At 43.8% G+C, this 26,548-nt stretch overlaps 1 protein-coding gene across 1 annotated transcript in view; it reads right to left on the bottom strand.

The window, feature by feature from the left end:
- Positions 1–860: 860 nt before the first annotated feature.
- The window catches only part of FAM20C (FAM20C golgi associated secretory pathway kinase), a 56,396-nt gene continuing 30,708 nt past the window's right edge, over positions 861–26,548 (bottom strand). Inside the window, exons 5-11 of the mRNA XM_063171843.1 lie at positions 13,986–14,078; positions 12,127–12,242; positions 5,019–5,199; positions 4,417–4,526; positions 2,926–3,007; positions 2,770–2,829; positions 861–2,037 (exon numbers count right to left, since the gene is read on the bottom strand). Coding sequence (XP_063027913.1) covers positions 1,785–2,037; positions 2,770–2,829; positions 2,926–3,007; positions 4,417–4,526; positions 5,019–5,199; positions 12,127–12,242; positions 13,986–14,078 — 895 coding nt within the window. The 3' untranslated portion in view covers positions 861–1,784. The remainder of the gene's footprint in view (positions 2,038–2,769; positions 2,830–2,925; positions 3,008–4,416; positions 4,527–5,018; positions 5,200–12,126; positions 12,243–13,985; positions 14,079–26,548) is intronic.

Below are 26,548 nucleotides of genomic sequence, written 5' to 3' on the forward strand. Positions count from 1 at the left end.
CAGCTGTACAATTTGAGATATTCTCTTGTCTTTGTATGCCATGGGAATTCAAAATAGGCAATAAAATATAAAATACATGTGTTTTTTAGTGATAATATATCAACCTAAGAAGAGAATGAGCCCATATAGCAGCTTTTTCTCTCATTCATAATTTTAATATGCTGAAATGCCTACATTTTAGTCTACCTGGCTTTTAAAGTATATGGTTATGAATCCCTGGGAAAAAAGACATCAAACGAAATAAATGGCAGCTTTGAATTAAAGTTGTGATGAACACTGTCACAATAAATTCTCTCCTCACCCAGAGGAGTGATGAGGGATTCCTGCTGTACCACACCATGTTTTCACAAGTCAAATACAGCCACGTGTTCAATTTATAGCTTGCTTTTGGGCTGAGAGTCTCCACAAATTTTAAATTGATGCAACTAAGCATAATTCAAGGCTATTTGGATAAGAATACCATGTTTCCAGCTAATTTAGGCTGGGATTTTCTAGGCTGTGCAAAGGTTTTTGCAGCCCAAGTCAGAGGCACTGGTGTTTCTAAACCCTCTGGGCAGCGTGTCAAGGCGTAATCTTTGAGAGGTGTTGCTCCACAGCTTGTTTCTACAGCCATAACTGCAAGAGGAAGGGATGCTGAAATGACAGTCAAAACAATGCTTTCATAGGAAAGATTTAACCCTTTTCAACACCCCAGCCCTTACTGGCACTGCAGTGTGCATTAATCACCAATTAATCACCAGTTCCCTGCTCCAGCTCCATTTGCTATTCTACAAAAGGGGATGGCAATTTCAACAACCACTTGGCTGGTGCACAGAGCTTTGCTCTGAACAAGATGAATGAATCCATTTAGACAAGATGGCTACACATTTTGCATATCTTTATTGCACTTTTACCACGTTGCAAACAATTCCACAAAAATGCTGCAAAAGTAAGCCTAGAGCTGCTGAAAGCAGCTTTTTACCCATATATGTATATATTTACACAAAACTATCAAAAGCAAAATTGAAAAGTAGCAGCTCAGCTATGATAGTCTAGAAAGATAAGAGCTGCCACCTCCTTATGGACAAATAGTACAACTTGTCATTTTACATCACTTTGTAAAACCAACATTCAAGTATTCCTGTCAAAGCACAATTAGTGAAATTCCCTTCTGGTAACCCCTGTATTTATTATCATTATTATCATTATTATTATTATTTTTTGCCTTTAAAAGTTCATAATGCCTTAACCCTTTAAATGCTGAGTAGCTGGGGGGAAAATAAGCATTCAATTTAAATAAGATACAGTGGATTAGAGCACTTAAAGGGTTAACACAAAATACTAAGTGGACTGTCACCACAAATAAAGTGTGAGTCACAAAACTATGCTGTCCCTCTTAGTTAAATTTGGAAGGTAGGTCTGGGGTTTCATAGATATATCATATATAAATACAAAATATTAAGTAAAGGCCTCCTTTCTATACAAAAAGGACAGGAGGTGTTTTGCTATCAGACTGCTGTCTGTCCATGATTGAGTATTTTCTGAATCTTTTCATAATCTCTCTTCAGGAACTAATGAAAAGCATCACATTAGACTTATTTTCTTAATGAACTAATCCTTTGCAGAGTCTACACTTTACCTACTTTGGGAACAATTATATCTCATTTCTGAATTCACTGAATTCACAAAGTAGCATACACAGTCTTTTGCAAGACTTTATTTTTATTTCGTTGTTGTTATTTTGCTTCTTTTCCTTCTTTGAATCTTCTTGACTCGGCTGGTAAAAACGTAGTCTTGCCATTTCACTACCTCTCAGTGGCAACAGTGTTAACATCAGTGTTAAAGTCATTTTCCACCACGTTGTCATAGCCATCCTTCTCTATGCAGTCACTGACAGCCTTGAGCACAATCCGCAGCCGCCTGTCCATGGCCTCCAAGTGAGGCTGGTACAGGATTGGGGCTATTTTGTCTTTTAGCAAAGATTCTTTCATCAGGAGACTGAGTTTGTACTCCTCCTTGGCTAGCAGCTGTAATCGCAGATAGGTAGATTTCCTGATTCTAAGAAAAGGAGGGGGAAAAAAATGCAAATCAGTTATTTCCACCACTGTTGATCTCGACAGTGCTAAAAGGCCAGAATTACAGTAATAGTGTAATTATTCTGTGATCTGAAATGAGGAGAGCCAGGCACTGTCACAGTCCTAGCGAGCAGCTGGCGTTGTCACCTGTCACTGCTCTTTGGGGCCCTCAGAGGTGCAGAGGTTTTGGAGCACAGATCCAAGGGGCAGAGCAGGCAGCCCTCACATCCCTCACCTGGGAAAGCACCAAGTGGAGCTGGTGCAGCATTCACAGGGCCGTGTCCACCTTGGAATGACACGTGTGACACACATGGCACTGAGCAGGGACATGTGTGACAGCAGCAGGGGCTCCTCAGGCTCACCCTGCAAAGCTGAAACTCTAAATGTCACCCTCTGAAAACCCTGAACATGGGCACCAAGGAAAGCTGTTGAGAAGCACGTGAACAAGCTAGGGTTTTGTCACTTGACTTCCCCGCCATGGCATCTGTATTTTGTCTTAAAGCTTCTCTCCCAACATCTCACAGCCGTGTTCCTACAAGGTCCTGATCCCACAGAGCACTGAATGTGGCAGTGCCAATGCTCAGGGCTAGCTGGGCAGGATCACACCACCTCCTCCTCTCCACAGTGTGCAATGAAAGATTCAATCAAAAATTTTCAGTCCTGTTAGTGGAAACCATGGTACAAACCAAGAAACACCTCCAGAGGGAAAACATACCTGCAGCACTGGTTTAAAGGCACCAAAATGGAAAGTTCATCATGGGAATATTTTCCAAACCTATTTAAAGATAAGAGCAAGAATGTAACAAAGGCTGTTTTAAAGACTGACTTTTTTTTTTCCTTTAACCCCAAAAAGATTATTAAAGATATTTACCCTCTTCCATTATCTAAGTGGATAATAAAAGTTTCATTTCCAAACTTCTCAAAGGTTTCGTAGTGATGTCGATCCATGTTACCTATGGGACAAAGAGAAGAAAAAGAACATTTTCACTCTGGCTTGAGCCTGCAATGCAAAAAGCTAGTGCTCCCCAAAAATGTAGCAGAGAAAGCATCAAATCTGCAGAGCTCATTTGCTCCTACAGCAGACACCCCAAAGTGTGTAATACTGGAAGGATTGACAAACCTCTGGCAGCTTTTCAAGTTCTCTGTGCCTTTTGTACTTAAGCTCTAAAAGGCAAAGAAACCTTTCCCCCCTCCATGAACCCCTCCTGGGGTACACCAAGGAACCCCCTCTCCATCCCAAGGGATCTCAGCAGCCTGGGGAGCCTGGGCACCTGCAGGGCAGCTGTGCTCCTGCTGCTGCAGCCTGGGCTCAGCAGGGTGTGTGAGGCAGACATGGAACATTTCACAAGTGCCAAGGGTAGGAGAAAATGCCCTGCACTGAGCACGGGTGTTAATCCTGATCACTTTGTTAATACTGCATTCAGCTTCCTGAACCCCAACCAAGCATCCTGGTTTTCCTCTGGTAAGAAGTTTGCCCCAGTTGCTGGCTGCCTGGGAAGCCAGAACAGCTTCATGTCTGTGAAATATGGACCAGGATGGTGCTGATCTGCACAGCTGCACAGCTCTCCCTGTGTGAGCTGCTTTTTAAGGCCAATGTGCAGAGCACTGCTGCCAAGCTGTGAATTTTGTCTCCCTGGCAGGGGTCTTGAGCTACTTATAGATGCCACATATGGCTCCTGAGCTGTCACCTGGCCTCTCCTGCTGGAGCCCAGTGCAGCAATCTCAGTGGGGGCAATGGCACAGGATGTGTCCATGCTGGCATGTGCCCAAGGATGTAGGTTAGTTACTTAGAGGTGTATTTGCTGCAGCAGCAAAGGTTTCATGTGAGAATGAGAATTAGGCTTGGAATGGATCACTAGTACCTGGCTGTAAATAATTATTTTATTGAGATCAGGTTACATTAACAGAAAAATTCCTGATACAATCCACAGCTGCCTTTGTGACAAAGCAATGCCTCTTCCCCCCCAACACTGACATTTTATACAGAACACTCCTGCAGGATGAAAACAAAGCACCATAATGAGCAGTCCTTGCATGTGCATCCAGGAGCCATATATTAGAGGGGCAAAGCACTCACTAAAGCCAACTGTGAAGCCCTTCACTGTTGTGAAGGAGACTGGCCTGACCTGCATTCATCACCACCCTGCATTTCTGAACATCTTTGTTCCTTTAATCTGCACTGATGGGAATACATAACCATGTAAATCTGCATTTTCCCATAATCATCTAGAAAAGCACATACAGTAAATGCAGCTTCAGCCACGCTTTAGCAAACTGCTGAGCTATGCAGAGCAGTGCAGAAAGAAATGGTTCTTATTCTAATTAAATGTTGCATTTAATTTTTGAAAGAGATGAAACATACCCATTAGGAAATCAAAAACTGTCATATCCATTATATCCAGAATTCTGGTCCCACTGTCATATGGGGGTGTTTGTTTAACCTCTTCACAATAATCTGGATCAACTTCCCATCTGGAAAAGGCAATATTTTGATATTTTATGAGACATACAAAGCTTACTGAAAATGACAAAAAAAATGTTATTTTGCGAAGATCTACTTTTATCATGTTCGATTAAGGGGAGGGTCAGGTAGAGGCAGCAAATTCCAGCAATGCAGGCAAGCAAGGAAGATTGTGGCTGATGAAAAAGGAAGAAAATCACAAGACTGAAAGCTATCTGCTTCAGGATTTAGGAGACTAGCTGCACCCTTAGTGATATGGTGCAAACAGCTCAGGGCTGCTGAGATCAGTGCATCTTTATCCCTCTGACAGGACTTGGACAGGTCCCATTGCATCCTGTCCGTGCCACTGGAGGTACCTGTCCCACGAGGGAACTGTGCCACTGAATTTGTGCTCAGGAGCACAAACTGCAGCTCCTGGCATGTGAAATGCTCTGTCCCTTCCCAGGGGCAAGGACTGGGTTATTTCCCTGCCACCCTGTGCAGCTCTGCTCCCCACTACTCACTCTGCTTTCTTGCGCTTGTGGTAGGAACGTCTCCAGGGGTTTCTCCAGGTTTTCCTTTTTGCTAAGGACAAGTCAGGCAGGAAAGCAGCCAGGGACCCCTCGATCTGGTCTGGTTTCCCACACAGGGCGTGCTCTGTTGAGCAGTAGTAGGAGCACTCCCCGTAGAAGCAGATGTTGTTGGCTGGCAAAGAAAGGAAAAGAGCTTTAAAGCCTACCCTTAAATTAGTATTGAGAATTCATAAAAGCACTGATGTATGTAGGAGCAGAAATAAATCCAAACCCCTGTTACCACACATAGTTTTCCTCCACTGAAAACACTACAAAGACATTATTTCAGTGGCTCGGATCACGCCCTGTGCAAAGCTCTTTGTGACTATTTCCAGCCTATTTATATTCCCCAAGCCATTTTTTTTTTTAATCCTGTCCTTTCTCTTTTGTTTTCCCAGACTGATACATTCCTTGAGAGCTATTTGCTACCCTAGGCTGGAACCCCAAATCCCACAGCTGAACAAGTGGCATGTGCCCAAGATTAAGTCACTTCTCAAAATCTTGGCTTGTTTCTTTAAGACCAGAGAACATTTCATTCATTTCCTTGCTGGTATGAGAAGAACTGGCAGTTTTTGCAAGGAGAATTATTTACCATCCAGAGTCCTGTGGGGGTGTGCATGGAAGGTGGAAATAGCACGGATGTAACGCTGTCAGCACGCATCTCAAACACTAATTCCTTCCTCCACACCTCACATTACTCCAACAACCACAGAAAAAGAATCTGCAGCAGGTTTTGGACCGTGTGTTACCTTAAAACCTCCCCAAAACTGCCACCACATATTTCTGTACCAACAGGAACACCCACATCTTTACAAGAACATCCTGCCCACAGGAATTCACTGAAGGTGAGAGAGAGCAGCTCATCCCCAAAGCCCACCAACACCAGACTGTGCACAGGAATAGGAGCACACTGCTGCTCTTGCCAGTGTGCTACAACTCTTGTGACATTGCTTTATGCACATAAAATGTCATTAGAGGAAGGCTGTGCCTTTTCCTCATGCTAATGCATGAAGCTGAGAAGTCACATTGCTTCCTGATTCCCCACAAGGCCTCTAAATTCAAATATTGTGTCTGAGCTCCTCTCCCTCTGGGCAGGCTCGGTGCAAATGAGGCAGGAAGGGCTGGGAGTAGCAGGAGGTGATTTTCTGCCTGCCACGGGAAGGTGAGTGTGGGTTTGCATGGCAGTGGTGCCCTGCAGCACACAGCCCTGCATGGCACTGTGACATCCCACATCCAGCACAGTGCCCAGTGCAGATGGGCACTGCCAGGGGGAGATGGTGAGTCAGGAGGACAGGGACAACTCTGGGGATGACAGGAGGGAGGGAGGAACACAGCAAGGAGCTGTGGTTGAGGAAGGAGAGGTAGGGGAACATGGAACAGCAAAAGGTCTCCTGATGCTTTTATTAATCAGCTGCATTATCTGGGGCTGGCTGTTAAACCATGGAATTATTCTGAATAACCACACTACAAGGCTGATGTGTTGCTACTTGACAACCTGTCCCAGCTTCCCACTGATGTCCCAGCTTTCTCTGTTGATGGCCACCTGATTTGCCCATGAAGTTGTGATTCCTTTACCCTAAGACAGCCCTTTTGCATCACCCTGCTGTGGCTGACTCACGAGGGCCACCCATCCATCCATGCTCAGAACAACTTGCCCAAACTGTATATTTATATTTACAGGGATGGATCATAGCAGTTAAATATATCCTGGCTAAGTCCACAAATATTTACTCTGTGGCCAAAAAGCTTGTTGACAATTACTCAAGGAAAAGAAAAGTACTTCAGGGAAGAGAAAAGAAGAACAGAAATTACAAAAGGGAGGAAGGGATCACTCAAACATGTCTGTACTTCTGAGTTTATAATTAAAGTATTTTACTAAGTGGAATATCCTCTCAAAAATTGTGTTTCTGCTGATTTGAAGCTGCAGTGGGGCTTGGGCTTCAATTCAGCTGTGTCAGCATCACCCCCTCATCATTGGAGGGAGGGAACCATGCAGATTTATCTTGACTGCCTGAGATAACTTATCTTCCAGGGTTTCTATGACCTGACTTCCACCTGGCAGCAGGAAGCCAGTGCTCATTTATCTCCTCCAGGACCAGTTCTGTAAAGAGCAAAAGTCCCAGCAAACACCCCCCACACCATCACAGCCTCTGCTGCTCACTATGTAAATCTGACCTTTCAAGAAAAAGGAGCTGTATTAAACACAGCATTTTGCTCAGTGGGAAGATAAATACTCTGTTCAACAGTTTGCTTCTGCATTCAGCTTGGGGAACAATGAAACCCTGCTCTGTATTGTCAACGAAAGCAACTGGGGCTAATCAGTAATCACACTGGTACCCAGGTAAATCTTGAGGAGAGCTGGGGGCTCTGCTGTTTGCTGCTCTGCAAACAGGGCTGTGCAGTGAGCACATGTGCTGTCTGCCACTCATCCCTGCCAGCATCTTCCAGCTATTGATCCTCCACAGAGCCCCATTGCCTGCTCCAGCATCCAGGGCCCTGAGCAATGCCAAGATGTGTCCTGCCACTAAGGGAGTGAACTTGCAGTAAAACCACAAGTGTATTTCTCACTGACAAGTTACATTTAATGGTAAATCCTTTTCTGCCAGCAGTTATTCCCCCCATGGCCTCAGACCTGTGGTACCCACTCCCTGCAGCTCCTGTTCAATATCTGGGGATAGCAGAGGTGCAAGGATGCTGGATCTCAAGCTAAAGAAATTAACTGCCTTGATTGATACAGAACAGACATCTTATTATGTCTGCCCTAGTCCTTACATACCAGCAGTAAGATGAAGCAGCCTGAATTATCAGGGGAAACATTCATTTTTAAGGCTTTTAAAAAATGTAAGGAAAAAAAAAAAAAAAAAGAGGGACCAAATATAGAAAAGCACAGATCTCATTTAAGACTTCAAGGTGCTCCAGCAAGGCTCTTTGAAACCTAAGTAGGTGACCCACATTCTGCACAGCAGGCTGAGGGTGAAATTCCAGCTAGAGACACAAGCCCAGTGCTTGATGGCAAGCCCACGCTGAGAGCAGGGTTTGGCTTCAGGAAGCAAAAACCAGAGAGAAAGGGGAGATGAGCTCCCCACTGGGGCACAGCCCTTCTCCTCTCACTAAAATTGCCCAAACCATATCTTCCTCTCACAGATAAAGGTGTTTCTTGCATAAGTACACCTGCAAAAGGAGCAACAGCCAGGAATTTGTGCCCCGGCAGGGTGGGCAGGAATGGCAACAGCAGCAGTGCTGGCAAACCAGACAGGGAGGGATGTTTATACATGCTGGGATGTCCAAGTGCTGAGCATTTCCAACATGCAAAACACTTCTTCACTGCAAACCAAAATTGTTTCCCCAAAGCACCAGAAAGACAAGAGAGCCCCGTGTTGCAGTGTCTGATTTTCATTATCTGGGGAGGAATGGATGTGGTTTGTAATGAAATGCAGGCAAAAATCATGGTCTGGTGATCGAAACTCCAACTAATTACAACAATTAAGAACCAGAGTGTCTGTGTACTCATCTGCAAATTCTCTGTGCTTCCTCCTGATAGCTGAACAATAATTCTTCTCAGGAAGAAAAGGAACAAGGGGGGATACCTTGAAGCAAATTGCTCAGCAGAGCAATTCTTTTATTCAGCTTTGCATGACTGTTAATAGAGGACATTTAGCAAGCATATGCAATTGGAGTACTGGGAAGAATCCTGAATATTTACTACAGCAATGCATGAAAAGATCTTTCATTTACCTGCTCAAAATAATAGGTAATTCTGAACTCTATTGTATGCTGAGAGGGAAAAAAATCCATAATCTCTTGGAATTGGTTAATATGAACAAAAACATAGTGCTTTCTAGCTGTGTAACATTGATTTCTTTAAGCTGCTGCCTCAATTACTTCCAAAATGAAGGCTGACATCATTAATATGTCTCTTTTTTCCTAGCAAATTACCATTCATTTGTAAAAGTAGCAGGGCTACTGCAGTCTGCCTTGCTGCAAAGGACGTAAAATTAATTTAAATAATTACCGACCTAATTCCATTTCTCATGTTTAAGTCCAAACTGCCTGAAAGTGCACTTTTCTGCAATCTGCTCTCCCTCTGAGTGCAGCCTAATGCATCCCCCGACCTGCCTGCTCACAGCCATTGTCGCTTTTCCATGGGAGCAGGGATGCTGCTGTGCTCTGAAGCTGCCTGCGGCTCCCTGGCCCTGATTTCCACGCCTGATGGGACAAGGGAGGGGGCCCAGGAGTGGAAATGCAGGGAGGTTTCTTCCAACACATCCCCACACAGGTCTGGGGAATAACAAAGTGTTCCTGGTGGGATGCTTGGGGTCCCCTGAGTAGGGCCAGGAGTGGACTTGATGACCCTGATGGGCCCCCTCCAATTCAGTGAATTCCATGGTCCTGTGATTGATTAATATTATCAATAATCATCCCCTGAGTGTGCAAACCATGGGCTCCCAGCTCAAGGGGAACATCTTCCTATAAAATCAATTTCACTTAGTGCTCGTTTATTTTTAGAGCTGTGTATGTGTGCATGGAGAGGGATATTCTGCCAGCTGGCACCAAGTGTCCCCATGGCCATTGACTGTCACTGCTGGGGATGGAGATGCAGTAACAGAGCCACCTGAAAGGGGGTCCCAGGGGGTCCTCCACAGGCTAATGTTGGTGCACAGCCTGGTTTGTGCATGCACACAGAGGTCCCACCTCCATTCCTCACCTTTGGAGGCATCTCTCCCTCAAAACCAGCAGGGGTTTGGAGGCTCACACCTCAATTTCTCACATTTTGAGGCATCTCTCCCTCAAAACCAACAGCCTCAGCTGCCCTCCATCTGCCAGAGGGGCAAGTCAGCCCCTGAGCCTTCCTCAGGCTCCCTATTCCCTCTTCATCCTCACCTCCCAGACCATGAGTCTCACCCCAGCTCCTCCCTCTTCTCTTCCTTCCCTGCCCTCAATCTGCTGCCTGAGCTGCCTGCTGGCCTTGTGGAAGCTGTTCCTAAAAGCTTAATTTAGGTTCTTTGTTATTTTTTCATTAAGCATTAATTAATGCCTGCCTTTTAAGGTCAGTGTGAAGTACAAGACAGAGGTTGGGCATATGTTAATGAGAATCTGACTAATTAAGCTGCGGACTTGTAGGGAAGAGTTCTGACAAGTAACCAACATGATTTAACCAAAGTATATTGATTCAGGAAATGTAAAATGGACAGAAAAATTAATTGCCTGAGCATTTTATTCTCCAGAAAAGCCTGATTCATAGTTAATCAAATATTTTAATTGAATTTATCTGAGACCTCCAAATAAATTTGAATAAAGGATTATGCTTAGATGTCTGGAATTTCATAATGGCAAGATAAAGATCTTCATCCAAACTGGCAGCCTTAACTCTGTGTTGCCCTGCTCTGGCTGCTGTACACTGCTCAGTACTTGAGAACAGTTTGTAATTCTCAGAAACAATTCAAGTTCATCCCTAAGTCTTGAAATATAACCTAGGAACACCAAAAATCAAGCAAACCCATTAATCCACATCTTACTTGCCAAAATAGGAATAAAATGGCTTATGTTCAAAGTGAGCCAAAGCACCTTGTGCACAGACAAAATATTTTTTGCCATTTTTTGCACGTATTTACCTACAAAAATCAAGCCAAAACAAAAAAAAAGAGTATGGAGAAACAAAGAAGGAGGGAAAGCAAGTAAGCAAATGCAGAAATGTTGTGTCCCCCAGGTTTGGTGAACATCTATTGTCACTGTAACTGTGCATGTAAAACTGGAGTGCTCATAATGCGGGGTAGAATGAAACCTTCTGCAATTATGTAATGTAATTTACAAGTGAAGTTCCTGGAGTAAATAACTGTCTGCTCAACTGTGTCCTGCAGAGCTGAACATAAATAGCTAAAAATAGCAGCCGTAATAATGACTTTATTGGGGATCAGAAAAGTGTGATAAACATGTTAAGAGCAAAAGCTCGGCAATGACAGGGCCCTGGTTTCTAGCTAACAGCAATAAATTACAGTTACATTGGGAGAAACTGTAATTAAGTCTTTGGATCTTGACTTTAGGGATCTGGGATAAACAGCTCCTGGCCAATCACACACAGAGCAAGGGAGAGATCTCCAGAGGTTTCTGCTCCAGATTGCCTCTTACACAAGTCACAGCCTCAGATCAGCAAAGCACACTTGCACACAGCTGAAAAAATATGAATTCAACTACTGGAACATGGCACTGTGCTTTAAATTGAACATACAACCTATAAATTCTATATGTAAGAACAAACTTAAACATTTCTGTGCCTTAACTCAGAGCCTTAATTTCTCCATCTCAGCATCCCAGATGTTAAATAAGAGATGCTACCACTTTTGTCCATTTTTCCCTATTCCAGTTGTATATTCTGGTGAGCAGGATAGGGTTTTATCCTGTGCCTGTAAAATTCCCACCTGTGACCAGGTCCACAAAATGTTGTGAAAGGCTGAGGAGTGAGTGGTATCAGCTTCTGGGTCAGCCCTCGAAGCAAGAGTGAGGACTGGGAACAATTCAGGTCACCTCTAGCCCAACAGAGAATTTGAGCTGCAGGCAGGATATATTGCAGATCTATTTCCTGATTTTTTTGTCCAAACTCCTGTTGTAATAAAACCTGAATGGCTCTGAGAAATTAGGTTTGCTACTCCAGTCAAACCCACAAATAAATGCATCTGACCAACAGAAGTGAGAGATCACATTGCAGTGGGGAAAAAAAAAAAAAAAACAACCTGAATAACTAATGGACTGGGTAATAAGGGTTTGGATAAACTGAGAACACCAGAAAAAATTGTATTAGAAACTGTTCTACATAAAACATTTTTTGAATACACTTTGGTGAACATAAAAGCCTCTCTCTGCAGATAATTTGTCAAGGGGAGAAGGCACTCAACTCAAAACAATAAAGTCTTCTTTGTAAGCTATGTCTCCACATTTATTTTTATTCAAAGCTCCAGAAGACAGTTTTATTAGAAATATCTGAGCAATTAGGCAATCTACACATCATTTCCTTAAGTACGTGTTCAGCGGGATAGAGAGAAGAGAGAGTTATTTCCAGGGCTACCTGGTGAGATGAAAAATGTTCTCCACAGCTTCTTGTCACGAGTAACATCTCGAATTTCCCTGGTCATGTTCACCAGCCTGCCTGCCACCGGGGGCACGCGCCGGAAATCCAGGATCCTGCAGGAGGCACAGGAGACGCGGGTTATGGGAGGGATTAAAGTGTAATGAGAGTTACAGCTTTTAGGAAGCTTCATTACACTCTGAAGGCACATTTATCTGAGGGTTTTAAAGAGTATAAAGCCCATCACTTTAAACTGGATAATTCCTCGTGTAGTGTATTACAAAATATGTCCTGATTATGATGAGCTCTGCATTGCCTATGTAGTGTGGAGTAAAACACAAGAAAAGTATGGAGGGCATTGTTCCATGATAAAAATGAAGATACATATGATTCCAAAGACCAGAGACAGCAAAAATTTATTTTTTCACTTTGTGCTACTTCATGGTTGTTATGACATGCATTTTGCTCACCAGTTTTTAAGTGAGTTGAGGAATGGGATTTCAGCCTCTTTCCTCCATAAACACCATGTAATTCTTTTTCTGACAGCCTTAGTATGTGTTTGATTTATTTCCTTCTGCTCCTCTCTGCTTTAATACCCTTATACCAACCAAAACAATCTCCCTGAGACCAAAAATCTTCCCACAGGCAAAGGCTGGGAGAAGAGCCTCTCCCTACCCCAAACACTCCCGCCTTCATAGATCATAAAACCTCCCTGTGAAGCACTGCTATGAGATACAGGAAAAGAGCAAAGACCCCATACAAAGTCTCCCCATAGGCAGGATTTTTATATCCACTGTCTGCTGTTCAGATTTCCTTCACTGGGTAGCAACTGCTTTTCCTGCTTAGCGTGTGGATATTTAACACACCCCCCGTAGGAACTCAACTGATGTTTTTTTCTACAGCACCATCTGCTTAAAACGGCAATATAAAATATAAAGCAGAAGGGATCAACCCCAAGGTCAACAACAATGAAATAGAGAAGATCCCTGAAGGATCTGACCAGGGTTGGGTTTTACTGGAAAACCTACCCTGTGCCACCCACTGACACGTTCCCATACCCCAGCCATCATTCCAGAAGGCAGCAATGCTACACAAAACCCCAAATAATTTGTGGCCCCAAAGCTTTGTGCTTTTGAAACGATGTTTCTTGGCCTTTCACAGTGTGAAAGATGCTTCAGTGAAATGCCACAGTTTCCAGACATACTGTTAATCACTAATTAGTAAATAAATCACTAATTCCACCCTTAATCTGGGCAGGCAGGGAGGGCTGCAGTCTTGGGGTGTCCACCATGCCCTGCACTAACTCTGGAGGGGGGACATCTTCAGCAACAGGAGCATGAGATGGCCACCACTGCCCTCTCCTTCCCACCAACTTGTGCCATAAATATGCTCCTGATGTGGGACAGTCCCAGCCTTTTGCTGTGAATCCAGAACTCCCTTCCATCTCAAGGACTCCTCTCTGAATGCACCACTCCCCTTGGCTCCTTTGGATCTCTGTGCCCTGGGGCTAATTGGGGTGAGCCAGGCTCCTGTCACACTAACGTGACACATTCCCTGGGAGATGGGTCCTCTCCACATCTACTGCAAGATCACAAGGGAAATTAATTTCTCAGCTTCTCTTCAATATAACTACTCTTTCTTTTTGAGAATTACTTATTGCCAGGTTTCTCATTCCCAGAGTAAGTCGCATTTCCTAATTATTAACTTACTCTTTCATCATCTGCCATTTCATTTATTCATGGCACTTGCCCACCTTTGTTCCACTTTCCCCTTTTAAAAAGTAATTCAGTTTCAGGAATGGCCAAATGCAGGAACTTATCACAATATTTCCCCTTTTAATGTAAATCTGTTCCACTTGCCTGTCGAGATGAAATGCTGCTATTTCTGCATTATGTCTCTCATAGTCTGAGAAGTAAAAAAAGTCAGGCGGGGTTTCTTGTTCTCTGGTTTGCCTGCAAAGGAAAACAAGGGAAGTGTTTTAATGAAGGGTTAGCATTCCTAAGGAGCAGTGCTCAGTCATCAACATGCTGTTCAGGAGTTCAGTATTGTTTGCTTAATGGAAGACCTTTAAATACCTCATTTGTGCATTATTTGCCATGCAGCCTTCATTTAATCTTCTTTTTTGAGCTACTCTAACAAAAAAATAGGAATTCAAGACTTGTGCAGGCAGTGTGCTGTCACAAAGCTGTTCCACTCAAAACTCTCGCTCTATTTAACAAGATCTGTTTTATCACTCTCAAACATTTCATTAGCGATAGCAGTGAAGACAATGTCATTTCATTAAATTATCATTAACTGTAATTATGAAATTTCCAAAAGTAATAACATTTTTCTTTCATCTTTGGCAGCCATGCAGCTCCCATCTAGAATGTGCCTCTCCCTTTGTATTACTTAGAGCCAAAAGTGACATGTTTTTCTCATTTCAGAAGGAACAGGATCATTGCAGTTTGATGGCCACAACACTTGTCATGTTTCAAAGAACATTAACAAGACTGTGCTTGAGAGAGGATGCAGAGTTTGGTGTTTCTTCAGTTTAGGAGCAAATAAAAAATGTCATTCTGATAGGAAGGTTGGAAATAGGAAGGCTAAAGCTTCCACACCACAGAACATGAAAAATATAAATCTCTGTGTAAGAGAGGATCAAATCTCTGTCTCACTTCAAGCACCTTCCAGTCCTTTTGGATGGAGCACAGCTCAAGCAGCTGACCAATGCAACATCTGGGTTCCACCTCTACCTGTTCTGAAATCCTCAGAAGGAGATAAGCACAGCAAAGCTGCCTGCAGAGCATCTGCAAGGGAGGACAGCTCTCCAGAAGAGGAAAATAAAGCTCTTTCTCTTTCCCTGCTGCCACAGGTGGCCCAGCTGACAGCTCATGTGTCACTCATGCTGCCTGCTGGCAAATAAAATACAGCTCCTGCATGGGACCTTGGTGCATGGGAGGCTGTGGGATCATGCTGGTGCAGAGCTCAAACCTCCCCTGAAGTCCTAATTTTGGGGTTGTTGGGGACCTGAAGCTGTGTCTACCCACCACTGTGACTACCAGAGCTTCTGTCTGCCCACAAACACACCTGGGGCTCTCCTAGCTGCTGGAGAAACCAGGTAAGTGCTGTGGGTTTTGGCTGTATGAAGATTTTGCTGTGCACCCAGCAGGGTCTGAAAGCCTGATATCCTTTCCCAGACATTAACATCTTAGCAAGGTACTCTATCTTGCCCTAAACGATGAACAACATCAAGCTACTTGTGTCCAACAGAACCCAAGGTCAGAGTGACCTTAAACACCCCAGTGATGCTCTGGCAAAATGGCACTGACCATTGTCACAGCATGGTCATGGAGGTGGCCAACACCTGGCAGAAGTCCTGCCAAGGACACCAAGAGTTCACAAGAACACAAGCTAAAAGAGAGCCTGGCATAAAATAAAAAATAGTGTTTTGCTTTGTCTCCATAAGAAATGCAAAAGGGAAAGGAGCACACCCACAAAGAGGAATAGGGGAGAGCAGAACCTCTCACTAAGCAGTCAAGACAAGAGTTAGGAGAGCTGCAAGTTCATTGTACATATTCCCTTAAAAGATGAAGGAAATGAGCCCTGAATATTAATTCAAAGAAAAAAAGATTAACCTATTTCTGCTGGCCATAAAATTATACATTTGTATGTAACCTTCCTTCCTCTCCAGGTTTTAAAAGATTTGATTTCTTCAACAAATTCTCACCCCAAGATTTTGCAAACTTTGCGCACATCAAGAACAACAGATAAGGTGCAGAAAATATTACTAATTAGCTAATCAATGCCATCTGCTTTTTATCTCCTGGACACTTTAGAAGAAACCATGGCTGTTCCTTTAGGAGAAAATCTTGCTGCAGAAAATCAGACTGAGCTGGGGCCTGGATCTCAGCCTGGCAAGCACAGCCCTGCCCCAGCCCAGTCCTGCTCCCTGTGCTCCCTGCCACCCCTGCAAGGGCTGAGGATATTTTTCATTTGAGAATAAGTACAGCTGTCCTGCAGGCTCAGGCTTGTGTGTACATATTTTCCTGCTGTCATAATGTATTATCAAGTGGTTGCACACCCTCCTAAGGAAATAATGAAAATGATTGCCCTAAAACCTTCAAAAACGGGCACGGAATCCACATTGCAATACAGACAATGGAAATACCAGTGTTTTTTGAACCTGATGACACATCATAAAACAACTCCCAAGTTTCTGCGGTGCTTAAGGTGCTTCCCTCTACAAAAAGCCACTTTTCACTTGGTTCATGCCCATGTCCAACACATGGTACTCACTTCTCTGCCTCTTGAAAATACCATGTTATACAGAAAGTAGACTGTAAGGAGGATTTGCCAAGCCCTCAAGGTGCTTTACATTCCTTATATTCCTCTGCAGAGCTCTCCAGAACTAAGACATAGCAGAACCAAACATGAAACCCTCTCCTGAACCAACCTTGAAATATCCTTTGTGCTGACTTACTCCAATCTTCCACAGATATAACAGAAACCTGGTTTCTTGGATCTAATATTAACTAGGCAGGTTTTTACTCAAGCAGACATTTATTTTTAATTTGATGTGTGCAGCAGTACCCGAAGAGGTTCCTTGGGAATCCCCCAGGCAGAGCAAGCTGCCACACCACCAGCAAACACTAACATGTGTGTGTTGGACACATGTTAGCGTCCAATGGAGCCCAAGAAACACAACTGAGCTCACAAAGCCACATCAGTCTGACAGAGCTCTGAACCAATGCCATTAACAGAGAATATGAGAATGGCTTTAAGTGTCAAAGGGCACCTACATCATAATCTAGAATGTTTACTTTATCCAACTGCATTGATATATAATTTTATTTTATCCATGTTAAAAATGACCTTTTTTTTTTTTAGATTGTGCACAATCTAATCAAGTCTGGTTTTTGCCTATTCTAATGATTTATTCTGATGGAAAAATATAGAGAGGTGGAAGATTAAACTTCTCTCAGCAAGTCCAATCACTTAGATCATGGTAACTAGTCTTCAGCCCCTAAGTGACAGGCTGGGAAAGGGGAATGAGCTCCCAGACCCTTCCAGGTCAAGTAAAACATCTTTTAAAACAACACTGGAACTGATCTACACCAATGCATGTTTTAAATAAGAATTGCATTTTAAAAGGGAAAAAACCCCACCCCTACATACCAGTTAGTTTGATTTTATCTGATGGTTATTGAAGGTTATTGTCTAATAAAATGACACATATGATGAGATACTTGAGCCAAGAGACCACCACAATTTCTGAGGGACAATGAATTCCATTCTGAGCCCCCCAGTGCCAGCAGTGCCATCCCACCCCGAGCAGGGACAGGTTCTGCACAGGTTGCAGACGGTGGGAGAGGATTTTTTGGCAGCAGCTCTTATTTTGCAAACAGTTGGAATCTGGTGATCCTCTCTTTGGAGAAGGATTTGGCAGATATTTATAACGGCAGGCTGGAAAGCTCTGGAGGAGAGACAGATGGAGGTCTGTTGATACTGCACACAGTTAAAAATTACACGGTGGCACCAGCCCAATTACAGCATGAGGAAAAGACAAATCAGCACAGGAACACGTGTAGGGAGGAAGGAAGAACTAAGGGGAATCAAAGCCCATGAAGATTTTCCCACCATGGCACAACTCAAAGAACACATAGGAAGCAAAGAATGATTTTAAGCAGGACAGGGATACGTTTGTGTTGACACAAGATGCAACTGTGATCTGATCTGGTGGCTATAGAAGTGAGTCATGCTTACAAACAGAAGAGAGAAAGCTGCTCTGATAAATGAACAGTCATGAATAAATCTGGTGAGTCAGCTCCTTTCTAGCTATGGTTGGGATCTGGTTGGGTGTTCAGTAGTATTTGGATAAATCAATTTGTGATTTGTATTCAGAAATAATTGAAAATTATTTCTCAAGCTTGAGAAATAATTATTCATATTTATATTTCAAGCTTCTCTTCAATGTTTCTGTAAACATTTTTTTCTTTTTGGCAATTACTTGGTCCCCCAGCCTCAACATTAATAACTTCTCAGGAGTTTTCTTTTTGCTCTTCACGAACCAAATCACCACAGGGCAACTGCAGGCACTGCAGACACTCTGGTATTTCAGAAAATAGCATTATAAAAACCAAACCTCTGCCATGGAAATCTGTGTTTAGTTTCTAGGATCACTAACATACACCTGCCTAAACTACCAGGATTAATACCCACCAGGGCTGTGCATTACTCGAAAGAATCCTGCTCAGTGCCAGACTTCCTCTGCTCTGGAGGGGTTCTATTATCTGTACAGCAGCCAGAAAGCCAGAAAATAGGGCAAAGAGCCCAAAGTGAGCTAAGTGCTATCCTGACAGACACATGCTGTCCTCCCATGCTGCAGCCCAGAGCCATCTCTGAGACACCTCTTGTGTCAAACCCACATCCCTGGGCTGAGGAGAGGAAGTGCTGCTGCTTGGAAAACAGCTCCTTTTAAACAGGCTGCCCTCGTGTTCTGACACATAATCAGGGGAATCAGCTGCTGGGATTAGGGGTGATTAGGGAGCACCACAAGGAGCTTTGCAGCAGCAGGGAGCAGGTTTGCTTGGGTCAGGCCATTTTGCAGACAGAGCCCCTGCCTGACCCAGCCAGGGGAATTGGGCAGCAGCAAACTCACTAAGAGATATAAACCAGTGAGGCTTTGTAATTGCATTGGCAGGGACAGGACTAACCCTGATAGGAGCATAATTTGGCTATGGGAACAGATAACAGGAGATTAACTGGGTCCACCCACAGCTATAGGTTGCTATTCTTCTCCTTTGGAAAGCAGCTTTCCTCTCTTCCTGTGGAGCACTTAAATACCTGTCCTGAAGCCCAGCTGCAGGCTTAACAGTTCATACACAATGTTACCTAAATGATAAAACATAGCTAATACCAGACTAAAAGGATAGTTACTGCAAGACTCAAACGTGGCCACTCAGCAGTTTGCTGCAGTTTCAATGATTTTATGGCCTGGAATGGACTTGGGAAGTCACAAGCAGCCCCTTGATCCAGCACAGATGCTCCATCAATTCCAGAGAGCCTTTCTTCCAGCACAGACAGGCATGAAATCTCCCAAGCCCCCGCTGATGAACTTCTTCTTTGTACTAATGGGAAACTCAGACTGAAAGTCCGATGTCTGCTTGCAAGATTTTCTCCCTCCCTCCCCTCCATGCAACACTTATGTCAAATTGGATTGTGCAGCAGGGGGATCTAGAGTGCCCTGAGATCATCTAAAGCTTATTATTCTAAGTAAAGGAGGCAGCCCATGGGAAAAAAGAAGGAGAAGAAAAAAAAAAAGGTGTCTCTGAGGCAGCTGCAGTCTTTAGGAGGGCACTGAGATTTTGCATGCAGAGTTGTATCCTCTGGGAGGGTTTTCAATGCACTTGGCACCAGTTAGAACAGGTGGGAAAAACACCATTTAATTTTATAATACATTTTAATGGCTTAGAAAGTCCTTAGGACGAGAAATGATACGGCTAATGCAGCTACATCTACAGCAGCAGAGATATCTGGTGCCTATTTCTGCCTCCTTATGGAGCCTTGGCAGCTGATGGCTCTGGCTTTATCAAAGCATTGTGCTACAAAGAGCACTCCCAGGGACCATAGGAGCTGTTTACAAGAGCAGAATATGGGCCAGAAAATGAGTGGCCAACGTAGGAATGCAAAGACATGCAATTTGAGTGGTACAGAAAGGATGTTTGGCCCCTTTCACCGCTATCAACCAAATGACAATATGGGCCCCTGCAGGATATTCAGGCTTCTCCAGTTTAAGTAGCAGCTCTGCAGCTTGGAAAAATGAGAGAATATTTACTGTGGCAGAGAGACAGAAATCCGAGCAGGGATGTGATAGCAATAGGAATAATTAGCAAACTGCCAAAAGGATAAATACCCAGATCATGCTCTTGTGTGCCAGCCCCAGAGCACTTTTCTCCTGAGCAGACGGAGAGAGCTTGACAACAGCACATGCTCAAGGACCAGTTAGCTTAATATAAACCATAAAGTTATGCAGAGAATAACAATAAGCTTCTGAAAGCACATTTGTATGTATAAATATCTTGTTACCTGGCACAGAAGGACAGTGGGGAGAAGAGGGTATGATAATCCACAGGGACACAGTGTATTGAGGTGGGTTTTCTTTCTGTTTCCAGTGGAAAAGCAAAAGGAGGCTCAGGAGGTCACCTAGGCCATCCCCTGGCCCCAGGGTGAGATCAGCTAGAGCTAAACCATTCTTGACAGACATTGCTTTAACATGATATTCAAAATGCACTTTTGTGATCACACAGCCACAGCCCTCCTGCATGCTGGCCTCCCTCCCCTGCTTATTCCCAGCCTTGTTCTTTCCCCTCATTCCATGATCAAGGCAAAACCACCCCAGAGACACCTGCTGCAGCTGATGTGAGTGCCTTTCTGAGAGGGGACACATGTGACAAACACAGCAAAGCAACTGGCTCCATTCCTGAAAAGAGCATCCCCAAGCCAAGACCTGGGAATGAACACCCTGCAGATGCCTCAGCTTAGAAGCCTGCAGATGCCTCAGCTTAGAAGCCTCTTCTTTACTAAGCACAATTAATTCATTTTTAACTCATTAAAAATCCAACTAACCCAGAGCCCTGGAAGCCTATTTTAGGTTTTGCCATTGAAACCTGCACTGTTGCTAAAAGATAAAGAAGCAATCTCTAATTCCTCTGCACAGGTCAGTGCATTTGTGAAAATGCTGTGAAAAATCAGTCCCTTGCTAGGAGCAGCACCAGTGGAAGGTTCCTGCCATTCCCTGCACTAGATGTCTACATATAAAAATAAATAAATAAATATTAAAAAAAGCAGATTTTCACCTGAGCAAAACATTGAGTTACCACTCCTGGCTACACAAGCAGACACGATATGAAGGGATGAATAATCCAGGCAAATAATATGATCCAAGAATATGACAAATTGATTTTATTCTCTACTAAAGTATAAAAATAATAACACACCCAGACATTTTCCTCTTTTGGGGGGCTTTTCTGTTTCTTTTAGTGGCATTAATATCTCAAAATGCACCTTCTCTATACTGCTGCCTTTACTGACATTGTGCTGACAGTAAAGTCAAGGCATAATCTCACCAATCATCATTTCATTGTCTACCAGCTCAGAAGAATAGCTCTTTTCTCATTCATTCTTTTGTGCTTTCAAATGCATGAGATATGAAGAGAATCTTTGATCAGCACAAAATACATAAGAGTTTGATCAACTGCGAAAATTTCCCTCAGCAATTCAGAATATCACTTCCAGCTCTGCCCAGTAAGTAGCTGACTGTCTGCATGGGAAAAGCAAATGGAAAAAAAATCTATTAGTGCAAGCACATTTATCAGGATGTGTTCCCCACCTGTGCTTTTTGGTGCGACAGCCACTGGTCCCCTCTCTGTCCCCTGGGAATGTGGCTGAGGACATGGGGTGAGATGGGTGCTGAGCTCAGCCTGGTCAGAGCTCAGATTTACAGGATGTTGTGATTCTTGTTCTTATTTATTCTAATTCTTATTCTTTTATTCTTTTTCTTGTTGTTGTTATTGTTTAGGAGGTGGCTGTAAATAAAGCCACATTAATGAAATGCTGTTACAGAGCAGGGAAGCCCTACAAAACCAGAGAGATGAGCTCCAGTGCTACCCAGCTCCAGATGCATTTTATGTATAATCCAGCACATACAGCAATATCTAACACTGCCTGCTGTGGTTTGGACATGATGTGACCAGACAAGTAGGATCATGCTTTGTAACATTTGCCACTATTTCCCCTGCACCCTGAAAACACTAGTGAGGTGCTTTTTTGCCTTTCTTTAAGAGATCTTTAAATTTAAAAGGCAGGCATAGTGTTGGAAAGCACACAAGTTTTAAAAACATTTGAGGTGAGATGAGTTTTTGCAGTGATTATGGGGCTGGTCTCAGTTATTATGGAAAAGCAGCCCCCCTGGATGCTGAGATAAAGGAAATAAAGCTGCTTTCACAACCACTGCAGGGCTGGCACACACAGCTGCTTCATGGCCAGCAGTGGGGACTGGAGTCTGTATTCCCAAAATCAGAAGCTCAGATCTTCCCACCCTGGTTTAGAGAAGCCTTCCCCAGCCCAGGGAGCTCAGCAGGAGGGTTACAATCCATACTGGAGTGAATTGCACTGGAGGCAGCACACACCCCCAGGAATTACAGGGGTGCAAAGGTGGGACTTGCTGAAATTCATCTTTGTCTCCCTCCTTGAGATGCTGATGGGAATAGGGAATGTAGAGAGCAGATGAACACTGATGCACAGTGGCTAAGTGGCAGTGCTTGTTGGGCAGAAATGTTTTTCCATCATCCAGAATAAGCAGGGCTTGCACAGAAAAACCAGAGTCACGGTGTGAAAAGAAAGGCAAGCTCTGGGAAGCTCCTGTCACTAATTTATGCTGCAGATAAAACAAAATTCTTGACCCAGAAATAAGGTTTCGTTCATCCTCGAGGTAGAAACCTGACTTGACATACAAGAATTGGAAGATTAAAAGGTACTTGACAGCACAACAAAAGACCTCCCAGTGCCAATGTTAACATGGTCAATGCTGTTGTCACAGCAGGGAGAAAAAATCCTCACAGCAATTAAAAAAGCAGGAGATGTCATTAATGAGGTGTTGCAGTGATATTTTGCGTCTTTTTAAAGACATCTTCATTAAGAAATTATACCACCATGAATATTTTCTGTCCCTGCATGGCCTAGATTCCTTTATGCTCTTAAGCAAGGGGTGTGAGCATTTTTGCCGTGCCAAGCCCATGCTATCTGTCATGTTTTATCCCTTTGAGGCTCCACTGTGCATTGTCTGCTCACCACAAATTGCAAACATGAAAAATGATACAGCTGCAAAAACTATTTCTGAAAAACTGTCAAAAGCAAACAGAGCTCCATGTGAGCCCAGTTACCTGCAGCCTCCCTTCAGGAAAAAGACTGCGGAGTATTTTCTACAGAGGTTTTTCAATATATAACACATTTAGAGGTCTGAGAGCACAGGAGGAAAAAAATATGTGTAAAATTAGAAGTCTGAAGCATTTCTTCAGCCCTGAGAATGTTATTTAATATGTCTGGGGTCATGAAGGGTAGGGATTTAATGGAACAATAATATTAAACATATTAGAAGCATAGCAGAGCTCAAGTTTCTTTCAGCTTTTTGGATTTTTTCTTCTCACGGTACGTGATGTATGTGCCCATTGAAATTCCTGGGTTCACAATAGGTTTATTTATAGGTTGGAAAAAGTAATTACTGTGAGTCTGATGTATTGATACATAATTTCTTCCTTTTTATTCATGAGTTTCCTTGCTATCATTACTAGAACCATGAATACTAGTAAGTTTGTCCTCAAAATCTCCCAGGAAAGTCTTAGTCCCGTTTTTCAGCAAAAGCTGCAAAACCAAGGAGCTATTAAGGATTCAGCCCTGCCCTGAGCGAAGCACTCGAGCCTCATTAAGCACATGCTTAACTTTGGGCACACATCTAGCCAGTGAACTGTGTGTGTCCTTGACAGCCAAGCACAGAATTAATCCTTCCTCGGAGCTGTTTGTGCTCAGCACTTTGCAGGAAGGAGCCAGAGATCAGCACCAGACCCCTGCAGCAGCCCTGGCCACTCAGCCTGGCCCCTGCCACACTCAGAACTGCTTCTCCTTCTCCTTCTCCTTCTCCTTCTCCTTCTCCTTCTCCTTCTCCTTCTCCTTCTCCTTCTCCTTCTCCTTCTCCTTCTCCTTCTCCTTCTCCTTCTCCTTCTCCTTCTCCTTCTCTTCTCCTTCTCCTTCTCCTTCTCCTTCTCCTTCTCCTTCTCCTTCTCCTTCTCCTTCTCCTTCTCCTTCTCCTTCTCCTTCTCCTTCTCCTTCTCCTTCTCCTTCTCCTTCTTCTCCTTCTTCCCACCCATAACAACAACAACAACTCCTTTGAGGAAAAACTCATCCCCCAAAAAGCTTTCTGCCAAAAGCACAAGTCAGTTTGGCCGCAGGCTTTGGTAGGCCCCAAAGTCACCTTTGAGGTTGGCCCTGAGGCCTGCAGTTCCCTGGTGGGATCAAGACTCCTTAAAAGTGAAAAAAGAGGCTCAAATCAAAGTTTCAGTATAAAATGAGAAAACAGGGGATCAGAGCATCTTGCGCAACCTCCTGCTGCAAATCCCAGAGCTTGTGAGTGCCAGCAGACAGCTCAGCCCCATTCTGATTTCCCTTGAGAATGCCCCACAGAGGGGCCAGAGGATGCACTGGTGCCCATCCTTCTGCCCATCAGAGGGGACTTTCACCCAGTTTTCTTTTCAAGCTTGCTCCAATCCCAGATCCCGAGACTCTTCCATAATTCTGCCACTGAGGACGGCAGGCATGTGGTTCCTGTGAGATAACTGCTCCACAGGACTGTATCCAATTCCTCAGAGGTGTGAGTTCCCAGTAAAGCACACACACCCCTGAACTCGCCTTCCTGCTGCTGTTAACATTCCTTAACCTGTGGCAAAGGGTGATGTGCCTCTCTGAGCTGGAAAGGAGGTGTAATTGCCTGCCTCAGACTGCTTCAGGGTTACAAAAGAAAAGGGAGCTGCTTTGATATGGTGTGGTTATTTCATTGCTCTAATAAAGCAAACCACGCAACCTCTCTGTTTCCTCATTTATTTTATTTTAACTCCTGCCTCATTACCACTCCTGCCAGCAAACACAATCTCTGTGAAAAGTGCCCAACTTATTCTCTGCCCTCAGCTGCTTCTGCAGTTCGTGGGTAACCCCTCATTTTCTCATGTGTTTTCTTCCCAACCAGAATTTTGCCTAGACAGGGAATATGGAGCAGCACTTTGCTGCTGGCTGAGCTCTGGCACTGGCCCCATCTCACTGCAAAGCCCTGCAGGTGCTCAGTACACCTCTGAGGCTGATTTCCCCTCACCCACACACCTCCCACCTGGATTATTTCCATCTGCAGAGGGTTACATGTTTGGCAATGTGCTGATATCACCACTTTGAGCGTTTCTAAGGGAGTTACTTACTGCCTGCAGGCTGCCAAGGTGACTTACAAGTGCAAATATTCCTGGGTGCTCCTAAACCTCTCAACAATTTGGGAACAGCATTCCTCAGCCTCAGTCAGAGGATGCCTTAGCTTCTCAAGTAGAACACAGTAGAAGTAGTGGATTATCTTGGTATTAACCCAAATGTTTCACTTCCTGGCTAAATTTGATGTAGTTAACTCCATCTTCCTCAGCCTTGGTTGTTCATTTATTGCATGAGAAAGAGCATACTGGGTTGGAAGCTTTTTTAGTAGCCTTTTCACAGAATAATCACACTGTTTTACAGACCTATAAAAAAAACCCTTTTCTTTCTCTCTAAACTTCTCCTTTTCCAGGCTGGAAACCTTCCCTGCTAATCCACACTTTATATTAAGGGCACCACATGAGTCACAAATTACTCTGGAAATTACACATCAGGGTCCTTTAAGCTTACAAATGTCTGCATGAAGTGTGGGTTCATGCTCTGCAGCCCACAGGGAGTCACTGGGTTATTCCCAGGGGAAAATCAAACCATATTAGCATCTCTTCCCTCTTCTCCACCTCCACTGAGAAGGAGGATTTCAACCTCCTGGCCTCCATGTGGGCCCTGCTGCTGGGGAGCTGCAAATATAGTCCCTGCTTGCCACAGAGCATCATCCTTCTCCTCCTTGTATCCCAGTTACAGACACAGCATTTTAGGAGAAAAATGGAGGTTCAGCTTTGGAGGAGAATCACTTTAAATGGCAGAGGATGCAGGATTTCAAAAGGGCTCAGTATTGACCTAAACTCCTTTTAAAAAATAATTTTAAAAAAAGACCTATTGAAACCTCTGAAAAATATTCCATATGAAAAGATAAAGAGCAAAAGGATGTTAGGGGAAAGATCTCTGTGGCCCTGCAAGGGAAGGAAGGCTGTGGCTGGCTTGGCTGCTCAGGGCAATCACTGTTTTATATAAACATCTCCCATCAAGTGCAATCACTCGGGGAACTCCCACGCTCGAGGTGCAGACCAATATTCACGCTCGGTGGGTTGCAAAAATGCACCCACTCAGAGCTGGAGTGGAGATAAGGAGAGGGATCTGTGTGTGTGTGTGTGTGTGTGCGTGCAGGCAGACACAGGGAATACTTCCCTCTGCTGTGCTGAGCCAGTGCTCAATGTGAAACAGGTGTGCCCCACTCTTAGACATTCATTTCAGCTGCTTTAAACTTTAAAGTCTTATCTACATTGAGGATGTTTGGTAAGATAAGGGGAGATTTTAATAAAGTGTAAGAGGGGCAATAAAAAAAAAAGCCGAGCTCAGGAAAAACAACACGTGAAAAAAACAGGCAAGAGTAGAGGACAAGAGAGGGGAGGAAAATTATGCAAAAGATGAGGAGTAAAAGCTTTAGTGAAATGATATTGTTGCCAGATTTTTTTCTTTTTTTATG

Source organism: Melospiza melodia, chromosome 18, assembly GCF_035770615.1.
Source record: "Melospiza melodia melodia isolate bMelMel2 chromosome 18, bMelMel2.pri, whole genome shotgun sequence".
NCBI lineage: Eukaryota > Metazoa > Chordata > Aves > Passeriformes > Passerellidae > Melospiza > Melospiza melodia.